This window comes from Macroventuria anomochaeta (genome assembly GCF_010093625.1).
Source record: "Macroventuria anomochaeta strain CBS 525.71 unplaced genomic scaffold BU25scaffold_3, whole genome shotgun sequence".
NCBI lineage: Eukaryota > Fungi > Ascomycota > Dothideomycetes > Pleosporales > Didymellaceae > Macroventuria > Macroventuria anomochaeta.
Genome location: NW_022985364.1, coordinates 1,429,118 through 1,450,672, shown reverse-complemented (window position 1 = coordinate 1,450,672; position 21,555 = coordinate 1,429,118). Strand labels below are relative to the sequence as shown.

The following is a 21,555-nucleotide window of genomic DNA, read 5'->3' as shown; positions in this document are numbered from 1 at the left end:
GGATGGCATTCTCGCTTACCGATCTTCTCCAGGTTCGCGATCGTGCCTCCACACCCTTCTCCCTCGTTGCGCGTTCCCTGCTTCAGATCATGTCTTATCCTGTCATCGATCTCCACAAGCAGTCCGCGGCTGCAGAGCTCTGACGCAGAACACGAAGCTGCCTTGCTCTTTTGACATGCATCGTCATAACATGTGCTGTGCAGTTTCCTTCTGGGGATTCGAGGGTCTCGATTTTGACAGGCGGGCCCTCGCCCAATCAGGGTCTCCACTCGCTGCAATTGCCTGTTCCAGCCCTGTGGATGATGAAGGCACTCAAGACAGATGAACTGACCATCAGAAAGCACGGGGCATCGTGCAACTAATTTACCAAGGTACACACATCCAGCTTCGAGACCTGAGAGATCGTGTCCTTAGTTATCGTAAGTGTGGAGCCAGGCTCAGCGCGGTCGCACGAACAACAATCCCATCTCCAGTAAGACAACACGATGCTTTATGCACTCGAGATTTCGAATGAACCTGCGATAGCAGAACAGTGGGTATTTATCCGCAAACAAATATCCATCGATGATGTGATTAGTGGTCATATCGGCTTTAACGACCCTAACATCGGCTCCTCATCGACTTCCGAAGCGCAATCCGTCATGGACTTCTTCTGCATGGCGTTTTGTCTTTCTTCAACACCTTCGCTTGCTGTACCTATGTTTGGATATTGAGGTTCTTCTCGCAATCGCATCTCACTGGACAGGTTTTGGATAAGGGTTCCCTTGTGTGACCGAAGATGACATCGAGCGAACCAAAGGCTGAGGGCGGCCAAACTATCACCAGCTTGGTGACAAATCAGACGTCAACATCGACACCAGCACCCAACTCAACGCAAGACGACTTAGGCAATGAGAAGCAGAAAGAGCTATCAAAATGGGACAAAATCTACAACGCCCTCACATACTGTCCGTCACGATGTCGATGGGACCCAAACAGACCGCCTCAGTTCTCGATGTCTATGAACGTACTGTTCGCCTTTGCGGCAGGCTTCACTGTTGCAAACTTATACTATAATCATCCCATCCTTAACATCTTGGCTCAAGACTTCGGTGTTCGCTATGAACAAGTTGCGCAGATACCAACGGTCATGCAAGCTGGATACGCTGCAGGCTTGCTGTTTCTATGCCCACTAGGAGATCTGTTACCCAGACGTCCATTCGTATGTGGACTTGTCTTCTTCACAGCAACGATGTGGTAAGTCTACGAAACCAAACAGCAAACTCAAAATCAGAGAGGACATCCTGACATCGACACAGGCTCGGCCTCTGCATAACCTCCAACCTTAGCGTCTTCACAGCAATATCCTTCATAACCGCCGTCACAACCGTAACACCCCAACTCATGCTCCCCCTCGTCGGTGACCTCGCCCCACCCAACCGCCGCGCAGCAGCCCTCTCCATCGTCGTCTCCGGCCTCATGCTGGGCGTGCTAGTCGCCCGCGTGCTCTCCGGCACAATCTCCAACTTCGTAACCTGGCGCGCGGTGTACTGGATGTCTCTGTGCCTGCAATACCTCATCTTCATCCTGCTATGGCTGTTCATGCCGGACTACCCCGCTACCAATCCAGGCATGAACTACTTCCGCATCCTGTGGGATATCCTGCTTATGATTCCACGACATCCGGTGCTAGTGCAGGCGTGTCTGGCGGGTATGCTGTGTTCCGCACCCTTCACATCGTTCTGGACAACCCTCACATTCCTGCTCGCCGGGCAACCATACCACTACTCCTCCATAACCATCGGCCTCTTCGGCCTAATCGGCATAGCAGGCATGCTCATCTCCCCTATCTGGGCGCGCCGCATGACCGACCGCTTCGTACCACACTTCTCCATCATTTTCGGGCTCAGCTGCTCGCTGCTGGGTGTGTGTCTGGGCACGTATATCGGCACGTTTAACGTCGCAGGCCCGGTATTGCAAGCCCTGCTGCTGGATTTTGGAAATCAAACTGCGCAGATTGCGCAGAGGAGCGCGATTTATACGATTGAGCCGAAGAGGCGGAATGGTGTGAATACGGCATTCATGGTTAGTACGTTTTGTGGACAGCTCATTGGCACGGCTGCTGGGAACCATATTTACGCTACGGCGGGCTGGATTGGGAGTGGGAGTACGAGTGTGGGGCTCATTAGCGCGGCGTTGTTGGTTATGTTTGCTAGAGGTCCATGGGAAGAGCGATGGGTTGGTTGGAAGGGCGGGTGGAGTCTGAAAAAGAAGAACAAGGATAGCGCAGATGGAAAGACGAGTGAGAAGGGCAATCATGTGAGGCATGAGAAGGGGTGGGATGAGGAGGAGGGTGCGGTGGAGAAGGTGTTGGAGGAGGTTGCTGCGGAGGATGGTAACGAGACTCCGCTGCATGGAGATGGGGAGAGTGAGAAGAGCAGTAAAGAGGACGTCATTCGACCTGCAAAAGCATAGCGTGCATATAGACGGGCGTTTTGTCGCAGATAAAATCTCTAGTGGTTGCATTTATGTCGCGAAGACGCCAATCGTAGTCGAATTTATCTTCACTTTCCACAACTCAGCATCTACAACACTTCGATAAGCTGGTCCTCCTCATTTTCGTCATCCTTCAACTCCACCAATTTCCCCGCGCTCCCACCCGCCGCACTCATATCAGGCACATCCTCCTCCTCGCCCTCTTCTTTGCGCATAACAATCTGGACAACACGATCGCATGCTTCTCGAACTTCCTCGTTTTCAATGTGGAGATGGCATTCCCGAACGATGGGGTACACTTTTACTCTTCTCAGCACTTCTCGCCCCTCGGACGTTGTGGTGAGAAGGAGAAGGGTTTCCAAATGACTCTTAATGATCTCGTTGTCGCTCTCGCGCTCCTTGTCCGGCTCAAGCAACTGCAACTCATCCAACATACCCTCCGTATCCTCATCCGAGTACTCTTCTGGTCCCATCAACGGCAACAGAATATACGGAAGCAGGTTCGCGCCAATGCCTGGCGCAGGCAGGGTGGGATCTTCTGGTAGGTTCGACAACAGTACTGGATGCGCTGGAACGCGGAAGGCTGCGTTCTTGATTGTGGATGCTACACCGAGGCGGCGAATGTGCGATTTGTGATCTGTGAAGACTTGGATTTTGGTGATTGGGATGATGTTGCTGTCGTGCTCTTGGGACGTCGTGAGGTACTCGCGGCCTTTCTCGAACTGTATTACTGGTCAGCCAACTCTTCATGGCGAGGGTGAGGTCTAGTGTACCTTGGCTAGATCAGCGAAGAAGTACGATAGGTAGTCGAAGTCAGCATTCTTGTTGTACGCTCCCTCGGCGCCCTTGACAAAGCAGTCCATCAGCTGGTCCATGGCCCATTTCGAGGTCGAGAGCTCCTTCGGTACATCGCGCTTCAGCTCGAGTACTCTTTGGAGCGAGTCGTCCTTTGCCATATTGGCGAGGAGCATGGCGATCTCGTTCGCATTTGGCTCCTTCTTGTTCTAACCCTCAATCAGCTTCCACATACCTTGCATTGTATGTACCGGGGAACTGACATACTGTTATCCGTGACAGCAATAGTTCGAGGAACGCATCGTCCTTCGAGATGTCCTTCAAGACTTCGAGGTCTGCCGAGATGTTGATGAGGATCGTGAGGGCGTTCTTCGCGATGGGCGCATAGTCCTTGACTAGCAGCTTGAGGTCCTTGACAGGCTCTAGCTGATTGCGCTTGAAGAGGGGGACATCAGCTTGCGAGTATCCGACAAGGTGCTCAGCGGCTGTTTGGTGTGAGCGAATGTCGATGGCGGGGTGGTGGGGCAGCGCTCACCAGCTTGTCGAATCTGCGTGTTGCCGTGGTGGAGAAATTCGACGAGCTATGGGTAAAAATTAGTTGTGCGACCCAGGAGATGTTATCGCCAGTACTGTACCTCTTCTAGTTCGGTGGGCATTTTCAAAGTTGTGTTGCTGGTGTCGCATGCGCAATGACAACTTTTCCATCACCAAAAGAATTTAAGGTTATCGATAACAGTAGCGCGGACCCTTCATCTCATCCAATCGTGAGCCCTTCCACAACCTTCCGCCCTTCTTCCATCAGACAGGTTCACGAAAGCAGGCTTTCGGAGCTCATTAACCACCGGATTCTCGCCCTGACTCCGTTACATCACAATGCACTATCACTCACCTTGCCGACATGATGGGACCAGTCGAACAGCTATAGTTCCCAAACCCCTCAACCGGCATTCACTGCGCCAGTCTCCATCTGAAAGCAAGACACCTCCATCATATTGACAACGTACGATGAGTACATCTCGACCATGACTCGACGAGCGTTTATACTTTGTTCCCTCCTCTGAGAGATGCCATAGTCGTTGCTAGCTTGCAAATGTCCCTCAAAATAGACACTCGAGCTGATCGCTTCCTCCCGCAGATTATCCATCGCATACGGCCGTGCCCTGTGCGCTGGTCAGGCACATGGCATTTAGCAAATGAGAACGTTCTATACGCATTTGCAGGCCATACAGCGACCCTGGTAATGTTCTGGGGTGCTGGAGTGCCGGCGCTTAATGTGATGCAGACCAACCACCGACATCGTAGCCGCCAACCATCGCTACGCGCCGAGGAGGGTCACCATTCTGATTGGTCGCCTCCACCACGAAAAGTGCTGTAAGTGGTAGGTTATGCATGGAGGCACTTCTACCGCTATTGCACCGGGTAGGGAGCGAAAGTTGCTTTACTAGTCTCCGGAATGTGAATGCCTTGTTGGACCCCATATACTTATGGGTTCAGGCGTCATTGTGTTTCCAATACCGACTTGACGTCTGCCCACTTACCGCACATTGCGAACTAGATCTGAATATCTAATTTTTAATCACTCAACGAACGCGAAAGAGATCACGGATTCAAGATGACCGGCACCGGGTTCCAGTTATTTCCTCCACCCCCTCGTGCAAGGCAAACGAGCCCAGCCCGAAGACCATCGCCAGGCATGAAGCCCTCTGTCCCAGCACCGGTTGTAGAGAGGAAGGACAGTGCGAACCATATGGAGGAACCAATCGACTTTCACGAGCTCGTTATACAGGTCAACTCAGTCCCTGTATCGCCGTCGAATATGAACAATGCTGCTCCGGCAATCACTGCACCACCTCGAGTGCACGTTGCAGCAGCAAGTGGCTCTACAACAGGACCTACGACACCATCACCGGTCGTGACACAAGAAGACTTCTACCGAGGTCCTTCACCATCGTTCTCGACACCTCACGCCTACAGTCCTGAACCCAATCGAGCGGTCTCTCCTGCTTTTTCAACATGCGATACACTCGTCCGTAGCAACACCACCGCAACAAGAGCACCCATATCACCGCAAGAAGAGATACAGATGCGTTCGATGTTTCCAACATACAATCCAAATCTGCCTCTTGCGCAACAAGCGTACAAACCCACGCAAGCATCACCGACGCACATACCATCGAGCCAAGTCAGCCGTTTGCCGTACTCAGAGCCATATGTGCCTTACAGCAGCACCTCTTCAAGAAATACCATGGCCGCCAAACCACCACCGAAAACATTCTTTACACCCTCACACCTACTTGACAATCTCTGGCTGGCAGCAAACGGGCAAGAAGAGCCAGCGATTCAGATCTATACCCTGAAGATGCACCGAGCGACAATGGCGAACCCTACCATCACCTTTGGAACTACACCGTCTCTTCCATTCTACAGCCTAGCAACAACAAATCTCGCTGGCGAAGATGCTCCCGTACAAAGTATTATCAATGAGTTATTGATCCAACGACATCACCCTACTCAGCCACGAGTACTCCCGATTGCACAACTCGACCTCATCTCACCTCCTTCTATGGACGCCACGATGTTCGACCCCCAGCAGCAAGAGTCTGCCACACTTCTGACGAGCATATACCCGAAGCTCGCAGCTCTTCAAGCCCTGGACGCCGCCGCAAACTCGCCAGCCGCCTCACGCATCGCTCTAGTCGACCCTGGTGCCCAATCACCCGCCGCACAGCGACTAGCCGAAGACGTCCTCGCCGATGCCGCCCAGCGAGAATGCTGCACACTCCTCTGGACACGCAACGACCCCAAACAACAAGCCAACCCCTGGGCCCAACACATCCCCTCCGAAGGCTCATACCAACTTCACCACCCCACGCTCGGAACCTTCCCTGTCCAAATTGAAGGTGATTGCTCGCTCATCAACAAGCCGTCCACCCGCCCAGTCACAGCCATATACGGGCACAACATGCCCTCGGCGCTCGCACTCTCTGGGTCAAAACCAGCTTCGATTACGCTGCTGAACCCGTACATACTCTCTACATCCACACCGCGCACAAACGCTTTCTCCCCCCTCCCACTGCCTCCTCGCTTCGATGCGCAAAACCGTCCTATCTCCGCTACACCTTCAACCATGTCCGTAGCCCAACTCCCCACGACCACAGACGCGACAGCCGACGACGCGATGCTAGCGCGCCTCGACTTCAGCGCCGACGCTCTAACCCTCAACCTGGGCGCTTTGAGTCGCTTCGGAAACCCATTCCTCGTCGACATAGCAACGTCTACGCTGTTGGCTGTTGCGGTCGCGGAAGCCACGCGTGGACGCTCGAGTCGCAAAACTTCTCTTCAGAACTTCGACGCCCCGCCTCCAAATGACTATGAGTTGACTACTCCCGAGACCAAGGCGCGGTCTCTCAAAGACAGTTTTGCGAGGGACTGGGAAGGTGTTGATGTCAGGGACAAGGAGGGAAGACAGAAGAGCGTTGTAGCGCTGGGTTCGGGTTTGAGGAAACTTGTAATGAGTCTCAAGTCTACGACCGTGGATGAGACGAGTCAGAGTCAGGCGACGAGTCGGGCTACATCTCGAGCTCGAGACCGAAATGCGGATTTCGATAAAGACATCGAGTTGGGTGAGTGGTATGGGCAGAGCAAGGAGTCGAGCGTCAAGGAAACGAAGGCTGAGAAGAAAGCGAGGAAGGCGGCGGAAAAAGAGGATCAGCTGCCGTTCATTGCCCGAGCTCTTGTCGGGACAGTCGTCTTCTTCTTCAAGGCTGTGGTGTGGGTATTGAGCGTCGTATTCAAAATCGTCGCTGGGGTTGTCAAAATGGTTATTACGTCGTTCAGTAAGTCTTAGAAGGTAGCGAGAGGGTAGATGGCGTCTTCAGGGACTGGTATTGGCGCCAGTATATAGGGGTTGTAGATCTTTGGGTTTTCGCATTATACCAACTTTGTGTGAGAGTATTAACTTCATCTCAACGCTCCCAATGATCTTCGTACTTGTGGTTGTGACTCGATAGAAGCCATGTGGTTCGTATCTTCTTGGTCCAATGCCTAGAGGTCTCCATTAGTCTTGATGGCTCGAAATTTTGAATGCATTGCTGTTAATCTCGATTGAATCAAGTGTATGCTACTTAGCAGCTTCTGAAACGTCGTGACTCTTTGGATGGATAGATGGACTGGGGACGAATGTTTTCTCGATCGAAACAAATGTACTTCCACGAAAGACAAGATCGAGTTAATGCCTGGCGCGTTGGTGTAATGTCTCTAAAATGTCCTAGTTTTGACCTGAAGACGGTGGTCGCGGTGTGGCCGCAATTATGCACTCAACTATTCAATGGTAATACAAAATATGGGAAGACATTTGGTACTGTTGTGCGGTGTTCTCTTGGGCTGAAACTACCCTTTCTGGCTGTAATCGGTATGGTCGATAAGGCATTCCATTATCGATGCTGTTTATGGCAGGAAGAAGCCCTCTAGGCATTGTCAGAATATTTAGCAGCGACTATAGATACAACAGAGTGGCCGCATCTTTGGGCTACTGATCTTCGACATCAATATCTTCTGAATCGTCAAGCGATCTGTATAGGAGGAGAGCATTGAAGATACGTCTTTGATTGCTCTAGCCACTCATCTTATACGTTGTAAAGAAACCCTTTCCTTCCCATCCCGTCGTCCCCCGCCATGATTACCTATGCAATATATACTGAACCCAAGCAATGCAACGCCGACCCATGATCCTTACTTCCGTATCCTGCGCGATGAAAGTTGAATATGACGACAACAATGCTGTAACGACTTTGCGCCTCCATTCCGTCTTGTGCATGTCGTGATTCTCGTAAACCCGTGTCCTACTGTGTCCTCAAAACTAAACAAAACTCATGCTGTTCGATCAAGTCCAAGGTCTAGGCGGCCTTCGACTGAACATGCTGCTCATTCAGCCACTCCAAAACACTCTCGTAGCAAAGTACGAACTGGCGCAAAGACTGCACCATACTCAGACGTTGAAGGCGGAAGTCCTCGACGGTCTTCTCGATAAGATCCAAATCTTCCTTGCCAATCCACTCGCCGTTCTCGCAGTGGTTAGGCGACCCAGCATCAACATCCATAGGCGTGCTTTGCCTACTAGGGCGGGCCTGCTTCTGGCGCTTGAGCATGTCGAGGACGGAGTCGACTGTGCAAAAGGTACCGGTACGACCGCAACCGGCAGAGCAGTGGACGATGACAGGACGGCTGTTCGCTGGCTCGGGCTTGTTAGGGGAGCTGACGCCGTTTACAGATCGCACGACTGCATCGGTCTGCTCGATGAGGCCGAGAAGGTGGGTTGGGTGGGCTGGGGCACCGAAGTCGGGCCAATTCGAGTACTGGAGCTGTGTGATCTCGCGCATACGTTCGAAGGGTTCCTCGTCGTTGGACAGGGTGAACTTGCGCACGGTGACGTAGGGCTTCTCGGATGTGGGAGATGCGGTGGTGACGTTATCATTTGGGTCAGGAAAGAACGAGGTCTTTGGCTGCGAGGTTGTCGGTTTTCTTTGGCCGATGGAAGGCCTGTGTGATTGCGAGCGTTCCTTATGGCCCTGGATCCTAGACGGCTCAAGGGAAGCACGGTGCTCTCCAAGCTGCTTCAGGTGCAAGTTACCGAAGTGCTTGTCAGACCAGTAGTTGTGTGCTTTGACTTGTCCACCTTCCTGCTCGGCAGTAAGCATGACAATGACGCGGACATCCTGCTGCCAGACGACATTCCAGAAGTCCTAAGCATGAGTTAGCTATGATCACATATTGTTATGTGGGTGCAAGACATACCTTGAAAGTAGCGGGGATTGGACCCTGCGTCGCAATGTAACGCTTATTCGAGTAGGCGGCTTGGACGTGGTTGGCGTTGATGTAATCACAAGACCCATCTTCGCAACCCTCGAGCTTGACTCGGGAATGCTCGTACGGCCAGATGTTGTTGTATCGATTCTTAGAACCCTTCTCGATACCGGCAATTTGGATATTCTTCGCAACATCCTTCTGTCCTCCCGGGATGCCGTAGACAACCTTGCCCGAGAGTGCCTCCTGCATGCGCTTCTGCTCCTTCTTCTCAATGTGCAGAAACTTGTCAGAGACACGCTTGCCTGCGTCCTTGTCGTCTGCTGCTTTGTGTAGCCACTGTGGGACTTCCTCTTTGGCAGACTCGGTCATGGAAGCGGGCTTCTTGACAGGCATCTGGCCAACACCACCGATAAGATCCATGTTTTGACGAATGTTGCCGAAGAAGGGGTTCGCGGCGTTCTGTGTAGCAGGCATTGGGCACCCGCCGATAACGGGTGCAACTGCAGGTCCACCAATGTTGAGCTTGAGGGCACCCTTCGATCCTGCAGACGAGGTCGGACTGTGGGAGCTCGAATGTGTGATGCAGTTGGGGAATTTCTGTGCAAACTCCTGGAACCCGCCACGGATGATGAAAGTGCCGCCATTCCATCCCTCGCTTGTGAACTTCTTGAGTGTGTGGACGCAGGTCGCTGCGTCCTTCAACTGCGCAGAGTTGGAGTCGTATACTATTATGTGCTTGCTGTTCTTCCACTTTTCAAACCTTTGTCGTTGCTCGTCATCCTTGAAAGTCTCTGCCAACTTGTGGACATTGAACGATGCTCGCTTGAGGAGGGTCGTAGGAATGCAGAGACTTAGCGCGCCTGCTATGCGAGACTTGGCATATTGTGTAGAGACTCGAAGGTCGAGTAGCAGTACCTCTTCGACTGCTGACTCGAGGATGTTAAGGATGTGCTGAGGAGTTGCCATAGTTGGTCCATCGGTGTTGCTTTCGTCGTAGATGTTAGCGGGTAACGTCTCTGCACGCGTCGATTGGTGATGTGTTGACCTTGTGGGTGGCAGTGAGGGTCGAGGTGGACGGATCTCATCGAATTCGGCAATTGCATCTGTACGTCCAAAGCCTTCGAATGATGCTGGCGAGTTTCTCCGAGGTCGATCAGGGAACATTGATGATTCGGTGGAGAGCATGCGTTTAGGTGAGCGTGGCTTGGGCGACTTGGGCGACGAGTCGCTGCTGCCATCGTACTTCTCTACAGTGGGTCGTGCAGTCTCCTTCATGGACTGCGGAGACATGGGCGGCTTGTAGGACCCAGTCAGTGGACCCTTGGTGGGTACCGCAGCTGAGAACGAGCCAAAGTCGAAGTTGCCCAGGGCGAAACCTTTGGCGTTCTCTGATGCCTTCCTGAACTGCTCGAATTCGGGATTCTGCTCGACGGGTATCATCTGTGGCGAGGCGGCGGCAGTCGAACGTACGTTCGATGTGGGCGGACTCCAGTTACCGCGGATGTGCTGTGCAGCGCTGGAGGAGAAGTGGTCGCCATTGATGGTCAGGCCAAAGTAATTCGGGCTCGGTGTGCCCGGTGCCTTGCTGCTTTGCACGACATGGCTCGGTGTTTTTGCGATACCGTTCATGCGGGGCACGAGGGGCGGCGGGTTGGTTTTGGGAAGGGTTGTACTTGGCTTCGTCATGGGTGTCGATCTGACGGGTCGCTGGGCGGAGTGGGAGGAGCCTCGCGGTCTTTGGGAAACCACAGGAGTAGACATCGTGAAGGCACCTGGGTGTGGACGTCGACGTAGCAGGCGTGGCTCTAGCGGTAGTGCAGGGACGTAGTAGGGAATAGGTACATGAAATATGGATCCTCCGTGGCGTTGGCGTGGTTGGCGTCAGGTGCGGGTGTGAGGACCGGGTTGCTGAGCAGCGCCTTCAAAGAGCACGGCAATTTCCAGTATGATGTCACCGCGCCGATGACAAACACGAACTGGACTGCGCAGCCACAACGCTTAGAACAGCGCTCGCCGAGTACTGCTGAACAATGTCACGGATGACTGAGTCCGGACGGACACTCGCGATACGTGACTGCAGCGACAGGCAATTGCTTGTTTCTAAGCTTGGTGCCGCGGCCAACTGCGTGGTAATGTCGTAACAGGTTGGAGGCTCGCTAAAGGGCACGCAGGGTCCGCAACTTGAAGGCCCCTGAAACCAGCAGCAGGCTCGTGACCACAACGGTAGGGCTGAGTGCCAACGGCGGAGCGTGGGCGGAGAGGAAGGAGGGCGGAAACTGATGCCAGTGATCGTAAGTTTGGGACACAGAAGGAGCAGCGGATCGAGACTTCTTATGAGGGATCGGGGAATAGACGCATCTAAGACTTGCTAATGCTCCGCTTCGAAGGAATATGTTCAGTCTCAGGGCCGGGCCTGGAACCTGACCATCATCACCACTTTTCCGCCCACCCAGTCAGCTGCCCACCCTATCGTGCTGCTCCTTACCCATTCGATTGCGACATCAACCCATTAAGGCAGATGGAGACAAGAGAGTGACTTGCGCTGCGACTTCTCGTGCTCCAGCACTACACTCCGGTCTATAGTGTGTGCAGGTCACACCGTCACTTTAGTGATTTTGCAGGTATTGCGAGCCATCTGACCAGTACAGGGTACGTACTCGAGGCGCAAACCTGCTGTGGCTTTTCTAAGACCAAGCTGGGTGTCAAGTGTTGGTTGCGAAACAAGGCGAAGATCCACCACCGCTGGACCCTGAGATCGACGTGCGCCCAAGAAAGATAAAACTTGACATGCTGATTCAAGACAAAGCGCCATTATTGCGCTGTGGGAAATGCTTGCAGAACTGAACCTCGGGCGAAGTGTAGTCGCGGACTCGATGCTGGATGTGTTCATGAGACGGTTGCTCCTCAAGTTGGCCAGGGTTGATAGACCCGCTTGTCGCGTGCCGGTTGGGCTCCATCAAAGGTGACCGCTGTTTTGTCAAGCTGGCACCGGCTGCCGGCCAATCGTTGCTAATCGCAGATCTAATTGATTCATGCTGGCCCGGGGCGGCTATCTGAGGTCCACTGGCTCACGGTTCTCGGAATCAGATCCGAACAGCGCTGGTGACATCGTCCAATTCGTACTGTGAGAGAACTCGCCGTGGTGTTGAGACGAGCCAAGAGCCCATTTGCTGGAACACACTCATCATCCTCGGCCGCCGGCTCTGTTCCTGCAGACACGTTTTTAGCTTACCAGGATATTACACAAAGACTTGAATCTTGGATAGTATGAACGGGCCGTTGGAGGGTCCTCGTGGCCATCTAGTACGCTTCACGATAGAGAAGGACCAACGAATCAAGAGTTGCCCTTTTTTTTTCTTGATCTGAAAGCTGCAAAATGGCATGACAATTTTCGATATCCGGTGTTATCCGGTGCTTCGTGCCACGATTAGACTTGTTGCCAGGTCGTTGTAAGTGCCTTGATAGTAGTTGGTATCGTGATTCGTGAGCCGTGAGGCGGTTGTAAACTGTGGGAATTCTACTCCGGACGAATCAGACACAAGTAATAGCAAGCGCTGTGGAGCGAGACAAAAGTCCAATGATTGAAAATGAACTGGCTCCGAGTTGCTTGTTGTCTGTGAAGGGTTGGTGAACTTGAAGGCGCTCAACCAGACATGCAGTCATAATTCTTGGGTGGCAGAACAGGGCCTGCAGTGCCGACTTGCTGTATGTTCAGGGGACTCATCAGAACAAGATCTTGAAGAGAGGGTGATACCTCGGTTTGTTGTTTGAGGATGTAGGATGCACCTTCCACAAAGAGTCGTCGTTCTTGCACGTGTTGACGCGACGACGCGCCTGCCAAATTTCCCCGCGCAACGCGTACCTTCCAACTTCAACCCCACACACTCTGGATTCTACACCCACGCATCCCACCACATCTTACAATCAACATGTCGCGGGGCGAAACACCGTTGGTGCGCGACGTACCAGACGAGGAAGACTATACCTACGTTCATCGCGTGTTTCTTCAGTCGTTCTTCACACATGGCGTACTGACAATAGACGAGATCAAGCCCGTTCTCGCAGCCATCATGACCGCACACAGTCTGTACTACCTTCCCACATATAGATGCTTACACTAACATACTACACAGATCCTGACCGGCCCTTCCCAGAAGGCGACGTGACCCAGTCCGGCTTTATAACCCCAATAATTCAAACCATCAACGCGAAACTCGAGCCCTACGACTTCGAAATCCGGCACGCACGCAACCAGCAAACCAAAGAAACAACCTACGCCCTCGTAAACAAGACCTCCGACTCCATGACCCAGCTCGCAACCCGCTTCACCGCAAACGAAATAGCATACATCCGGCGCCTGCTAGATGCCATGTTCGAAACAAACAACACACCCACACGCGAAATTATGGCGATAAAGCCAATGGACGCCTCGCAACTCGCGCGCCCACGGCGAAACCGGCAATCGCAAGCCGCCAGCATGGTCGACGAAGACGTACAATTGCAAGCCGCAGACACGGGCATAACAATAGGCGAAGCCGACGCGGTCCTCGACGCTCTGCTTGCAGACAACTTCCTGCAACTTTCGCGCTCCAAATACTACTCCCTTGCGCCCCGCGCGTTGATGGAACTGCACTCCTACCTCAAGGAGACGTACAATGAGACCGCTGAAGACGAAGATGATGAGCCGATGATCAGGATAAGGGATTGTGAGGGGTGTAGAGAGATTGTGACGTTTGGGATTCGGTGTAATAATCGCGAATGTGGAGTGAGGTGGCATGATCGGTGTGCGAATCAGTATTATAGTGGGAGGAGCGCGGAGGGGAAGAAGTGTCCGAAATGTAGGACAGTGTGTGGTGGGAATGTGTATGTGGGGGAGAGGGCGGATAGGGTGCCGCAGAGAAATAGCTCGGGCGGTGGGGCAAGTAGGGATGAACAGATGGATGAGGATGAAGACGAGGACGAGTGATTTGATACCCAGTAGAAGTCGGAAAAGGTGAGATTCGTGATCGTGTTCATGATGTAGCGGATATGTAATACAGCCATCTTGAACTTTTCGTCTCATGCGAATGCAAGAAGTTATATATACAAGCACCAAACAACCCAAGCCCAATCAGCGCACACATTTAGTGGACACCATTGGTCTTGCTCTTATTCGCCCTGCGCTCCGCAACAGCAGCAGCAAGGTCCTCAAGCACGCCAACCGTGGTGTCCCAGTCAATGCAAGCATCGGTGATGGACACGCCCTTCTTCAGGCCGCTGGGGCCCTCAGGAGGCACCTTCTGGTTGCCCTCGTTGATGTTGGACTCGATCATGACACCGACGATGCCGGTCTCGCCGTTGCGGATCTGGTCGGCGACGTCCTTGGCGACCTTGGGCTGGTTGCGGTGGTCTTTGTTGGAGTTGCCTGTATAGTGTTAGTCATCGATTCTCTGGGTGTTGAAGGATTGGAGATGAGAGGGGAGGCATACCGTGAGAGCAGTCAACCATCATGACCTCAGGGAGGTTCTTCTTCCTCAAAGACTCGCGCACAGCCTTGATGCTGTCCTTGTCGAAGTTCGTGCCCTTGGATCCACCACGCAGGATAACGAAGCAGTGTTCGTTACCCCTTGTCCTGGTGATAGCGGCCAGACCCTGCTTCGTCACACCCATGAAGTGGTGCTTCGCGGCCGCGCTGCCAATAGCATCAACAGCAACTGTAAGACCGCCATCGGTGCCGTTCTTGAAACCGATGGGAAAAGAGAGACCGGAGGCAAGCTCACGGTGCAATTGCGACTCTGTTGTGCGCGCACCGATGGCGCCGAGAGAGATCAAGTCTGCGAGGAACTGAGGGGAGATAGTGTCGAGCATCTCAGACGCGATGGGCATGCCAGACGATGTGAGGTCGACGAAGAGCTTGCGGGAGATGCGCAGACCCTTGTTGATCTGGAAAGATTCGTCGATGTCGGGGTCATTGATCAGGCCCTTCCAGCCGACTGTTGTGCGGGGCTTCTCGAGGTAGGCGCGCATGATGATGCAGATGTTGTCTTGCAGCTTGTCGGCGAGGGCTTTCAGGCGCTGGCAGTACTCGAGGGCCAGCTCAGGGTCGTGCAGCGAGCAGGGCCCGACCATGACCAGGAGACGGTCATCTTTTTGTGTGATGATTTGCACGGCTTCTTTGCGACCGCGGACGACTGTCTTCTCGGCGTGTGGTGTGATGGGGACCTCGGAGGCGAGGAGCTGGGGAGGAATCAGAGGGTCGTATCCGAGGACTGTGTAGTGAATCAGTATAGCAATGGGGATGTTTAAATCAGCCTGTACTCACCGCGCACATCGTCACTCTGCTCGTTGGAGTTGAAAGTGGGCATGTCTCCGGCCAGTGTAGGGTTCTTGAGATCTGCGTCGGCGAAGGTCATTGTGAAGGTATCTACTTCTTATAGCTAGTCAGAACTGCGCCCTACCGCTGAATAGCAGGGTTCTTTGTTGGCTTTACTCACAACAGGCAGTTAAGCGATCAGGAACAGCGGTCAGGATTATGTGCTGAGCGCGAGCTGTACAGCGCCACGTAGGGATGTGCTGTGTGAGAGGCAATCTGCTGAGATCAATTGGGTGCTGACAGTGAGGCACGGTTCCAATTGATTGAGTCGTGAGACTTGTGCAGAAGCGAATGTCCGAGTTCGGAAGCTTGAAGGTGATGTAGAAACAGTTCACGCGTTATAAGTCAGTCCTTGGCAGCTCGCTCTAGATGGAGTCATATGCAATCCAAATAATTTGAGAGGCTCTAAAATTGTTTGGAGCGGGGCTGTGGCTAATCGATACCAAACCTCAGCACACCGCCCTGGCTTGCACACGGACATACATGCCTCAGGCCTGGATCACCGCGCCCATGTGTTTGCCCAGGTGAACCCACCGACAACCGCAGCGCTGTTGTTGGCTGTGTCTCCTTTCTTGTGTAAGCCGTTTTCGCACCTGTAGTGGTGACATCTAAAAAGATTGATTTTCGTAGGTACATAATGTGGTAAGCTGTAGCAATCGAAGGTGGTGTTACCCATCCCAACCCACATCTCGCGTGTCCACATTCATGTGACCACACTGCCGCAACCATCATCAAACATGGTGCTTCCGGCTGAGCGAGCTGCATTCAGCTTCTGTACACAAGCTTCACCTGCGGACGCCCGCGCCGAGCAAAGGGAAGTGACAGGACCTCCGATCTCCCGCGACTTATTTTCGTTACGGGATGCGGCTGCTCCCCCTTGACCCTGCCTTGGTAGCGCGGTCGTAGCCTCCACAACATCGTCACTTCGTGACGGCAGCGCCGAGTGCAGGCAACGGCGCAACCTCGCTTGAAGGAACGACTCCCCCACAGGATCGGCCAGCGTTCAGGCAGAGGCGCGCGACTCCACTGACTGGGCAGCCGGAGAGGATTCATGCAACACCTGAAACAGGGCCACAGTCCCTACTGCAACTTCCCCTGATTGTCTAGCCCATCAGCATCTGCTTCAAAACAAATGAGAGCGCCACATCTATCGCTGCTTTCGAGCATTCCCCGCAGTTTGACGATCATCTGTGCGCCGCTGGAGCCATTTCACTGCTGCCTCGCCCACACGTTGATCGTGTCTGCTACCACAGTCTAATATTTCAGTCGCTCTGACATCACACTCACCATGTTTCAATTCCAAACCATGACCACCAAGCGGCGGCGGGATGATGATTCGGATTCTGAAGAAGAGCGCAACTTCAAGGTGCGTCTGCAGTCGATGCCCACACTGCAACATCAAGTATCTGATAGGCCACAGAAATCCCGGCCCATATGCTTCGCGCAGCTCAACCATGGTTACGCGCAATCACCACTACATATTAATGTCCGACCCTCGTTCCCACCTTCGCCGCCAACAGCAACATCACATATGGACACAGTGATGCCAGTGCACGGTGCGCATACACAAGAAGACGCTTGGGGAGGGCCGGTTCAATCCTCGCAGTGGGCAGACATGGATTACAGCATGGATATAGACGAAGACAGCCAAAGTGACGTGCGCAGCCAACCACCGGAATCACCGTTCGGCGGCCATTTCTTTCGACCACCAACACTCAACTCGTCTTCCTCACTACTCTCCGACCACAGCAGCACCGGGCGCATACCAACGCCGATACATCCTACGTTCAACAGAGGAGCCATGAACGGACTTGGCTATCTCACCAGTGGCTCAGCAGGCGGCGTGACAAGTAACGCTTTACCCCCGCTACCAGGCTTGACAGTCCGTAAGAACAGACAAGAGCAAGGAAGCGACCGAAGCCGACGCATGCCCTCGCCCATATCAGAAGACGAAGACATCCCAGACACTCCCACCACACTCACGCAATCGCAACTCTCGCGACTTAGTTTCTCGCATGCGAACGCCGACGAGATGGCAATGGAAGCCGCTGCTCCGCCGCTCGCTTTGCCTCCCACACCACGCGGTAGGAAACGCAGTGGTGCGCTGACAGGCACGCCGGGGCGGTTCAGCATGGGGTATCGAGATGATTGCGAGAAGTGCAGGCAGAGAGTGCCGGGGCATTATTCGCACTTTTTGCCCTAGCTGCAGACCGAACCTCTGGTGACGGACTTGAAAGCACATGGCAACGACTTCATTACATTATTCGGCAACGATGGCGTTATCATTGCAGCGCTGGCATGCGCTATGAGTCTGATTTACGCAAGTGTGGACGACACAGGGGTCCCCACGGGCGTTCAGTGAGGGACCATATGTATTCTCTCTTTCTAATCCTACGACACAGCATAAATGCTTTTGCGCTTATTGCTTATCACGCATATACCGCAACAATGCATCAAGCACCACTCTCAAGCAGCACTCTGTTCCACTACGTGTTTTTCCTCACAACAGCACATGCCTTACATCCCACCAACACCCTCTTCACACCCTACTTTTCGCCTCAATAACTCGCTCGACTGATCCTCGGCCGGCGACCGGCTAAAGCACCCAAGTCAACTTAAAGCCCATCTTGAAACATCCGGGCCGATCGTGGCGTCCAGGATGGACTTTAGGGTTCGAAACCTTGATCTTAACGGCCATCATGAAACGGGCGAAGCCTACAATACGAGGGTCTGAGCTGCGTGGAGGGTTTCGCCTCGCATCGGCAAGCTGTGAGCCGCCTGAGGCTGGATCTTAGCAGACTGCTCTTAAGGCATTGATTTGGAATCAAGGGTGTGGAAACATTGCTGCGTTGTGAGCCTCGGATGTAAGGCTCGCCGGGGCTGTCGTGTCAGATTGTACTCGTCAATGGGCACAAATCGCATGTTGACCGTAGGCTGCGAATACGATGAATGGTTCTCTGTGCACCATTATAGGTTCTTGTTGCAGCATACCTAGCTGTACCCTCTTGGGTATAACTTCCAATCAGGGCGATGCTGCATAGGCAGGGAATGGTCTCTGACATCTCTGACGTCTCTGACCAAAATGGTTGACAAACTGTGGTCTGAAGCGTGTTTGCGCTCGTCGCTGAATTGTCCTCTTCACGTCGTATATATCGTATGGTATCGTAACCCAAGCGGCGCCTATGACCATACCGTCTTGTGCGCCGGACTCCAGACCATAGCTCGCAATGTACAATTCGAATTCGTTCCGTCTTGTCCTGCTCCTTACTCTTCCTCTGGACGTCACACTGGTATAGTGTTTCCGTCGCCCTTCCATTCTTCTCTCTTCAGGATCTCCGTCATTGTCACCCAATCCGCCAAGTCTCAGACACTCCCCTCGCCATTCGCAGCAGCACTCGCTCCACCCAGGCTGTTGAGTGCCTTCGCAATATACGGCCCTACAATCGGGATCCCGCCCGCGAAGCCAGCAATCGTCGCAAAGAAATCCCCAAACAGCACTAGTATGCCGTACAGCTCGATCAGGAAGCCGAAGAACGCCCAGCGCATCAGGATCAGAGTTATGCCGAGCGCGAAGGCGAGCGTGCCTTTCCATTTCTGCCGGCGCGCGAAGAAGGCGAGGGTTTTTTGCGTACCGATGATGAGGGTGAGGCCAATTAGGAAGAGGATCTGGGGTGCGTTAGGGGAGGACAGAACGGGGGGTTTGGAGAGCATACGTTGCCCATGGCCAGCCTGTCTATGTTAGCCCGTTGCTTCGAGATTGAGGAAAGGTTAAGGGCGAGACGTACATGGCGCGATCAAAAAACATCATAACGCCGCCCATCAGAAAGAGCCCGCCTATGTGGATGTCGCATTAGCCGTGTATTCGGCGCCGTACGTGGTTATCGAAGAGCATTGCGTACCTACCTCCCGAGCAGAAGGCGACCCCAATCTCTGGCTACTTATCAGTACGATTCCATGTGGCGAAGAGTATAGGGACATACTTTGGGTATCTGAAAGCCACATCGTAGGCATCTTGAGCGTTGTGGGGCTGTGCGCCTACAGGTTCAAGTGGTGGATGTTTGTAGATCTAGCAGGGAAAGGTGTAGCGTTTGCGCACGGCGATTCAGGATCCTTGGAATGGTCGTATGGGCGAGGTGTGGTCGTCTGGGGCCTGGCAACTTTTGTCTCGTGTCCCTTGGAGCTGCAGCTGGTTGACGCGCCTCGGTCGCTAGCGCACCCCACCCCCTGCTTAGCGTGGAGTTTCGCGCGAGTTCAGATTTTTGAGCTTCGCTGTCTTGTCACTCACCAACTCAACATTTCAGTTACCAAGATCATGTACCAACATGCAAAGAATCTGTGTATATTCTTGAGGTGCTATGATACAATGTCCTGTGGTTGTAGCAACGACGTAGAACCGCCCTGACAACAGCATGCTATCTTGAGCTGCTGTAACTAGGAAGCCTCCCCCCGAGCTCCTGGTATCCCGTCTGATGGGCGAAGAACAATACAGGATCACGATTAAGCCGGAGCGCCTTCTTGAACCTTGCTTCGAAAGGAGCTTGTGTGGGTGGAAGGTGCTTGACTTTGATGGTCATACATATCATGTTGTTGCTCCCGCGTCGTTTTTGATCTCAACCATTCGATGTCTGTAGCCGTTTGCGATCATCAACTTGCGGTCTAATTCTCTGCTGCTGAGACTGATGTTTGGTTCCGAGCTGTGGGAGCTTGGGCGCGACGCTGGTGGTGGTGTGTGTACATGCGCTATGCAGTATGACAGCTCATTTCAGCACGGTATGCGCGCCCCTTGCAGCCAGATACCCCTCGTATACGTTCTGCGGCATCGTCCTGATCGTTCCAAACATTTCCTTGTTGTGATATCTCAACCGCGTCTTGGGATCTGTGTACGGCGCAGGCAGCCCGGTGATGTCGCAGTATTTCTTCTGGGCGTTTGGATGGAAGCTCGGTGCAGACTCGATGTTCGTGTACGTTGGCGCAGGCCCCGTTGCATTCGCTGCAGCTGCGCGACCATTCTTCTCGAGGACCAGGGTGCTGAGGCTTTGCGCTGCCTGCGCGATGTTTGGCGGTCGACCTACGCCAGCGGGTGTTGACCCGCCTTCAGACGCGAAAGCTGGTGTCGAAGCGCCGCTGTTGGCTTGTGTGTTCATCATCGAGGCTTCTTTGCGCGATGCTTCGCCGATGACTTGCTTGAGGTTCTTGTTGCGGCGCTGCGGTGGCTTCCAGTTGGGGTTGCGGAATGGCTTGTGTACGGCGTAGATGTCGAGCTTGTCGAGCAGCGCTTGATGCGTCTTCTCATCCGAAGCAGCTGTGAGGGGCGCCATTTTGATGTGGGTTCTGTGAGGGCGGCGACCGTGACGTGTTGGATGTTATCGAGCCGTTGATGGGAGCTTGCGGAGGTGGAGCTGTGGTCGCGATCGCCATTCACCAAGCCGCCCTGCATCTAACTGTTTTGGTCCATCCCACCGACAACACCCCGCGCGTAACACAAGCATCTAGAGATGGTAGGATATGAACGGCGACGGAACGGATAAGTGAAGGTGACTGACGACTTTTCCAGGAGAGTCCTCACGAGCACCAGCAGAGCCTCTTGCTCTCGCGTATCATTGTCAATGTTGTGAGTGGGCGCCCGAAGTAAACAGTGTCGGTATGCGCACAGCTGACACCGAAGGCAGGAGAAGTTGAATGAGGCCATTATGATGCTGAACAAGAATCTTCAAGAGATCAACATTCAGAACATGGACACCGAGCTTGTTGCGCAGATGTTCAAGAACTACCAGTCGAATGTCTTGTTCCATCTCGAAGGTAACAAGGTCCCACGAAGCTCAATAGAAGATGCATGGCTAACAGCAACAGCAACAAACGGTCTGAAAGACCCAGCTTGAGTAGCCACCTTCCTGCCTGCGCGTACAGATTGCGGCACAAGGCCTGCTATTGGAAGTCAAGGAGAAACGGAGTCATGATCGATGAGACGGGATGCACGATGTACACAATGATACCCATATACGATACAACAAAAAGCAAGAATTGAACTCCAAACTCTTCCAAGTCACTCGCTTCGTTGCTATGCCGTAATATTGCGAGTGTAAGTCTGGAGTAGCTCAGTAGCGTACAACACCTCGGGGGTGCTTTGA

The 21,555-nt window shown here is 53.4% G+C and overlaps 10 protein-coding genes across 10 annotated transcripts; 5 read left to right on the top strand and 5 right to left on the bottom strand.

Moving 5' to 3' along the window:
- The first annotated feature begins 333 nt into the window (after positions 1–333).
- BU25DRAFT_384386 (MFS general substrate transporter) lies at positions 334–2,545 on the top strand. The gene is made up of 2 exons (XM_033704323.1): positions 334–1,236; positions 1,299–2,545. The coding sequence occupies exons 1-2, from the start codon at positions 779–781 to the stop codon at positions 2,452–2,454; spliced, it is 1,614 nt and encodes a 537-aa protein (XP_033566598.1). The 5' UTR covers positions 334–778; the 3' UTR covers positions 2,455–2,545.
- Positions 2,546–3,933, bottom strand: BU25DRAFT_406940 (DNA-binding protein-like protein HGH1). Its single transcript, XM_033705403.1, has 5 exons — positions 3,906–3,933; positions 3,806–3,851; positions 3,538–3,755; positions 3,249–3,479; positions 2,546–3,197 (listed from the first exon to the last, which is right to left on the bottom strand). The coding sequence occupies exons 1-5, from the start codon at positions 3,924–3,926 to the stop codon at positions 2,565–2,567; spliced, it is 1,149 nt and encodes a 382-aa protein (XP_033566597.1). The 5' UTR covers positions 3,927–3,933; the 3' UTR covers positions 2,546–2,564.
- Positions 3,934–4,797: 864 nt separating this feature from the next.
- BU25DRAFT_406938 (uncharacterized protein) lies at positions 4,798–7,131 on the top strand. The gene has a single exon (XM_033705402.1). The coding sequence runs from the start codon at positions 4,883–4,885 to the stop codon at positions 7,115–7,117; it is 2,235 nt and encodes a 744-aa protein (XP_033566596.1). The 5' UTR covers positions 4,798–4,882; the 3' UTR covers positions 7,118–7,131.
- A 1,034-nt stretch (positions 7,132–8,165) lies between these two features.
- On the bottom strand, positions 8,166–10,836 carry BU25DRAFT_331716 (tyrosine-protein phosphatase non-receptor type 6; the record flags this gene model as incomplete). Its single annotated transcript, XM_033702415.1, has 2 exons — positions 8,166–9,011; positions 9,064–10,836. 2 exons carry the CDS (start codon positions 10,834–10,836, stop codon positions 8,166–8,168), a joined length of 2,619 nt encoding a protein of 872 aa, XP_033566595.1.
- A 2,013-nt stretch (positions 10,837–12,849) lies between these two features.
- BU25DRAFT_406936 (uncharacterized protein) lies at positions 12,850–14,119 on the top strand. Its single transcript, XM_033705401.1, has 2 exons — positions 12,850–13,158; positions 13,209–14,119. Exons 1-2 carry the CDS (start codon positions 13,005–13,007, stop codon positions 14,039–14,041), a joined length of 987 nt encoding a protein of 328 aa, XP_033566594.1. The 5' UTR covers positions 12,850–13,004; the 3' UTR covers positions 14,042–14,119.
- Positions 14,120–14,198: 79 nt separating this feature from the next.
- On the bottom strand, positions 14,199–15,419 carry BU25DRAFT_428258 (phospho-2-dehydro-3-deoxyheptonate aldolase-like protein; the record flags this gene model as incomplete). Its single annotated transcript, XM_033708498.1, has 3 exons — positions 14,199–14,479; positions 14,544–15,323; positions 15,377–15,419. The coding sequence occupies 3 exons, from the start codon at positions 15,417–15,419 to the stop codon at positions 14,199–14,201; spliced, it is 1,104 nt and encodes a 367-aa protein (XP_033566593.1).
- A 1,389-nt stretch (positions 15,420–16,808) lies between these two features.
- Positions 16,809–17,630, top strand: BU25DRAFT_331594 (uncharacterized protein; the record flags this gene model as incomplete). The annotated part of the gene is made up of 1 exon (XM_033702407.1): positions 16,809–17,630. The coding sequence occupies one exon, from the start codon at positions 16,809–16,811 to the stop codon at positions 17,628–17,630; it is 822 nt and encodes a 273-aa protein (XP_033566592.1).
- A 1,160-nt stretch (positions 17,631–18,790) lies between these two features.
- On the bottom strand, positions 18,791–19,438 carry BU25DRAFT_428256 (Got1-domain-containing protein; the record flags this gene model as incomplete). The annotated part of the gene is made up of 5 exons (XM_033708497.1): positions 18,791–19,093; positions 19,141–19,156; positions 19,213–19,261; positions 19,331–19,357; positions 19,408–19,438. The coding sequence occupies 5 exons, from the start codon at positions 19,436–19,438 to the stop codon at positions 18,791–18,793; spliced, it is 426 nt and encodes a 141-aa protein (XP_033566591.1).
- A 340-nt stretch (positions 19,439–19,778) lies between these two features.
- On the bottom strand, positions 19,779–20,796 carry BU25DRAFT_406932 (uncharacterized protein). Its single transcript, XM_033705400.1, has one exon. The coding sequence runs from the start codon at positions 20,743–20,745 to the stop codon at positions 20,185–20,187; it is 561 nt and encodes a 186-aa protein (XP_033566590.1). The 5' UTR covers positions 20,746–20,796; the 3' UTR covers positions 19,779–20,184.
- A 100-nt stretch (positions 20,797–20,896) lies between these two features.
- Positions 20,897–21,420, top strand: BU25DRAFT_384358 (DASH complex, subunit Dad4). Its single transcript, XM_033704322.1, has 4 exons — positions 20,897–20,925; positions 20,982–21,038; positions 21,097–21,226; positions 21,278–21,420. The coding sequence occupies exons 1-4, from the start codon at positions 20,923–20,925 to the stop codon at positions 21,304–21,306; spliced, it is 219 nt and encodes a 72-aa protein (XP_033566589.1). The 5' UTR covers positions 20,897–20,922; the 3' UTR covers positions 21,307–21,420.
- The last annotated feature ends 135 nt before the right edge of the window (positions 21,421–21,555 follow it).

Bases quoted from the DNA above. Each gene is read 5' to 3' on its own strand.
- BU25DRAFT_384386 (XM_033704323.1), top strand. From the start codon at position 779: ATGACATCGAGCGAACCAAAGGCTGAGGGCGGCCAAACTATCACCAGC. The intron at 1,237-1,298 runs GTAAGTCTACGA...ACATCGACACAG, and splicing joins TTCTTCACAGCAACGATGTG to GCTCGGCCTCTGCATAACCT.
- BU25DRAFT_406940 (XM_033705403.1), bottom strand. From the start codon at position 3,926: ATGCCCACCGAACTAGAAGAG. The intron at 3,852-3,905 runs GTACAGTACTGG...TTTTACCCATAG, and splicing joins TGCCCACCGAACTAGAAGAG to CTCGTCGAATTTCTCCACCA. The intron at 3,198-3,248 runs GTACACTAGACC...CCAGTAATACAG, and splicing joins TCTTCGCTGATCTAGCCAAG to TTCGAGAAAGGCCGCGAGTA.
- BU25DRAFT_406938 (XM_033705402.1), top strand. From the start codon at position 4,883: ATGACCGGCACCGGGTTCCAGTTATTTCCTCCACCCCCTCGTGCAAGG.
- BU25DRAFT_406936 (XM_033705401.1), top strand. From the start codon at position 13,005: ATGTCGCGGGGCGAAACACCGTTGGTGCGCGACGTACCAGACGAGGAA. The intron at 13,159-13,208 runs GTCTGTACTACC...CATACTACACAG, and splicing joins AGCCATCATGACCGCACACA to ATCCTGACCGGCCCTTCCCA.
- BU25DRAFT_406932 (XM_033705400.1), bottom strand. From the start codon at position 20,745: ATGGCGCCCCTCACAGCTGCTTCGGATGAGAAGACGCATCAAGCGCTG.
- BU25DRAFT_384358 (XM_033704322.1), top strand. The intron at 21,039-21,096 runs GTGAGTGGGCGC...CACCGAAGGCAG, and splicing joins CGCGTATCATTGTCAATGTT to GAGAAGTTGAATGAGGCCAT. The intron at 21,227-21,277 runs GTAACAAGGTCC...TAACAGCAACAG, and splicing joins TGTCTTGTTCCATCTCGAAG to CAACAAACGGTCTGAAAGAC.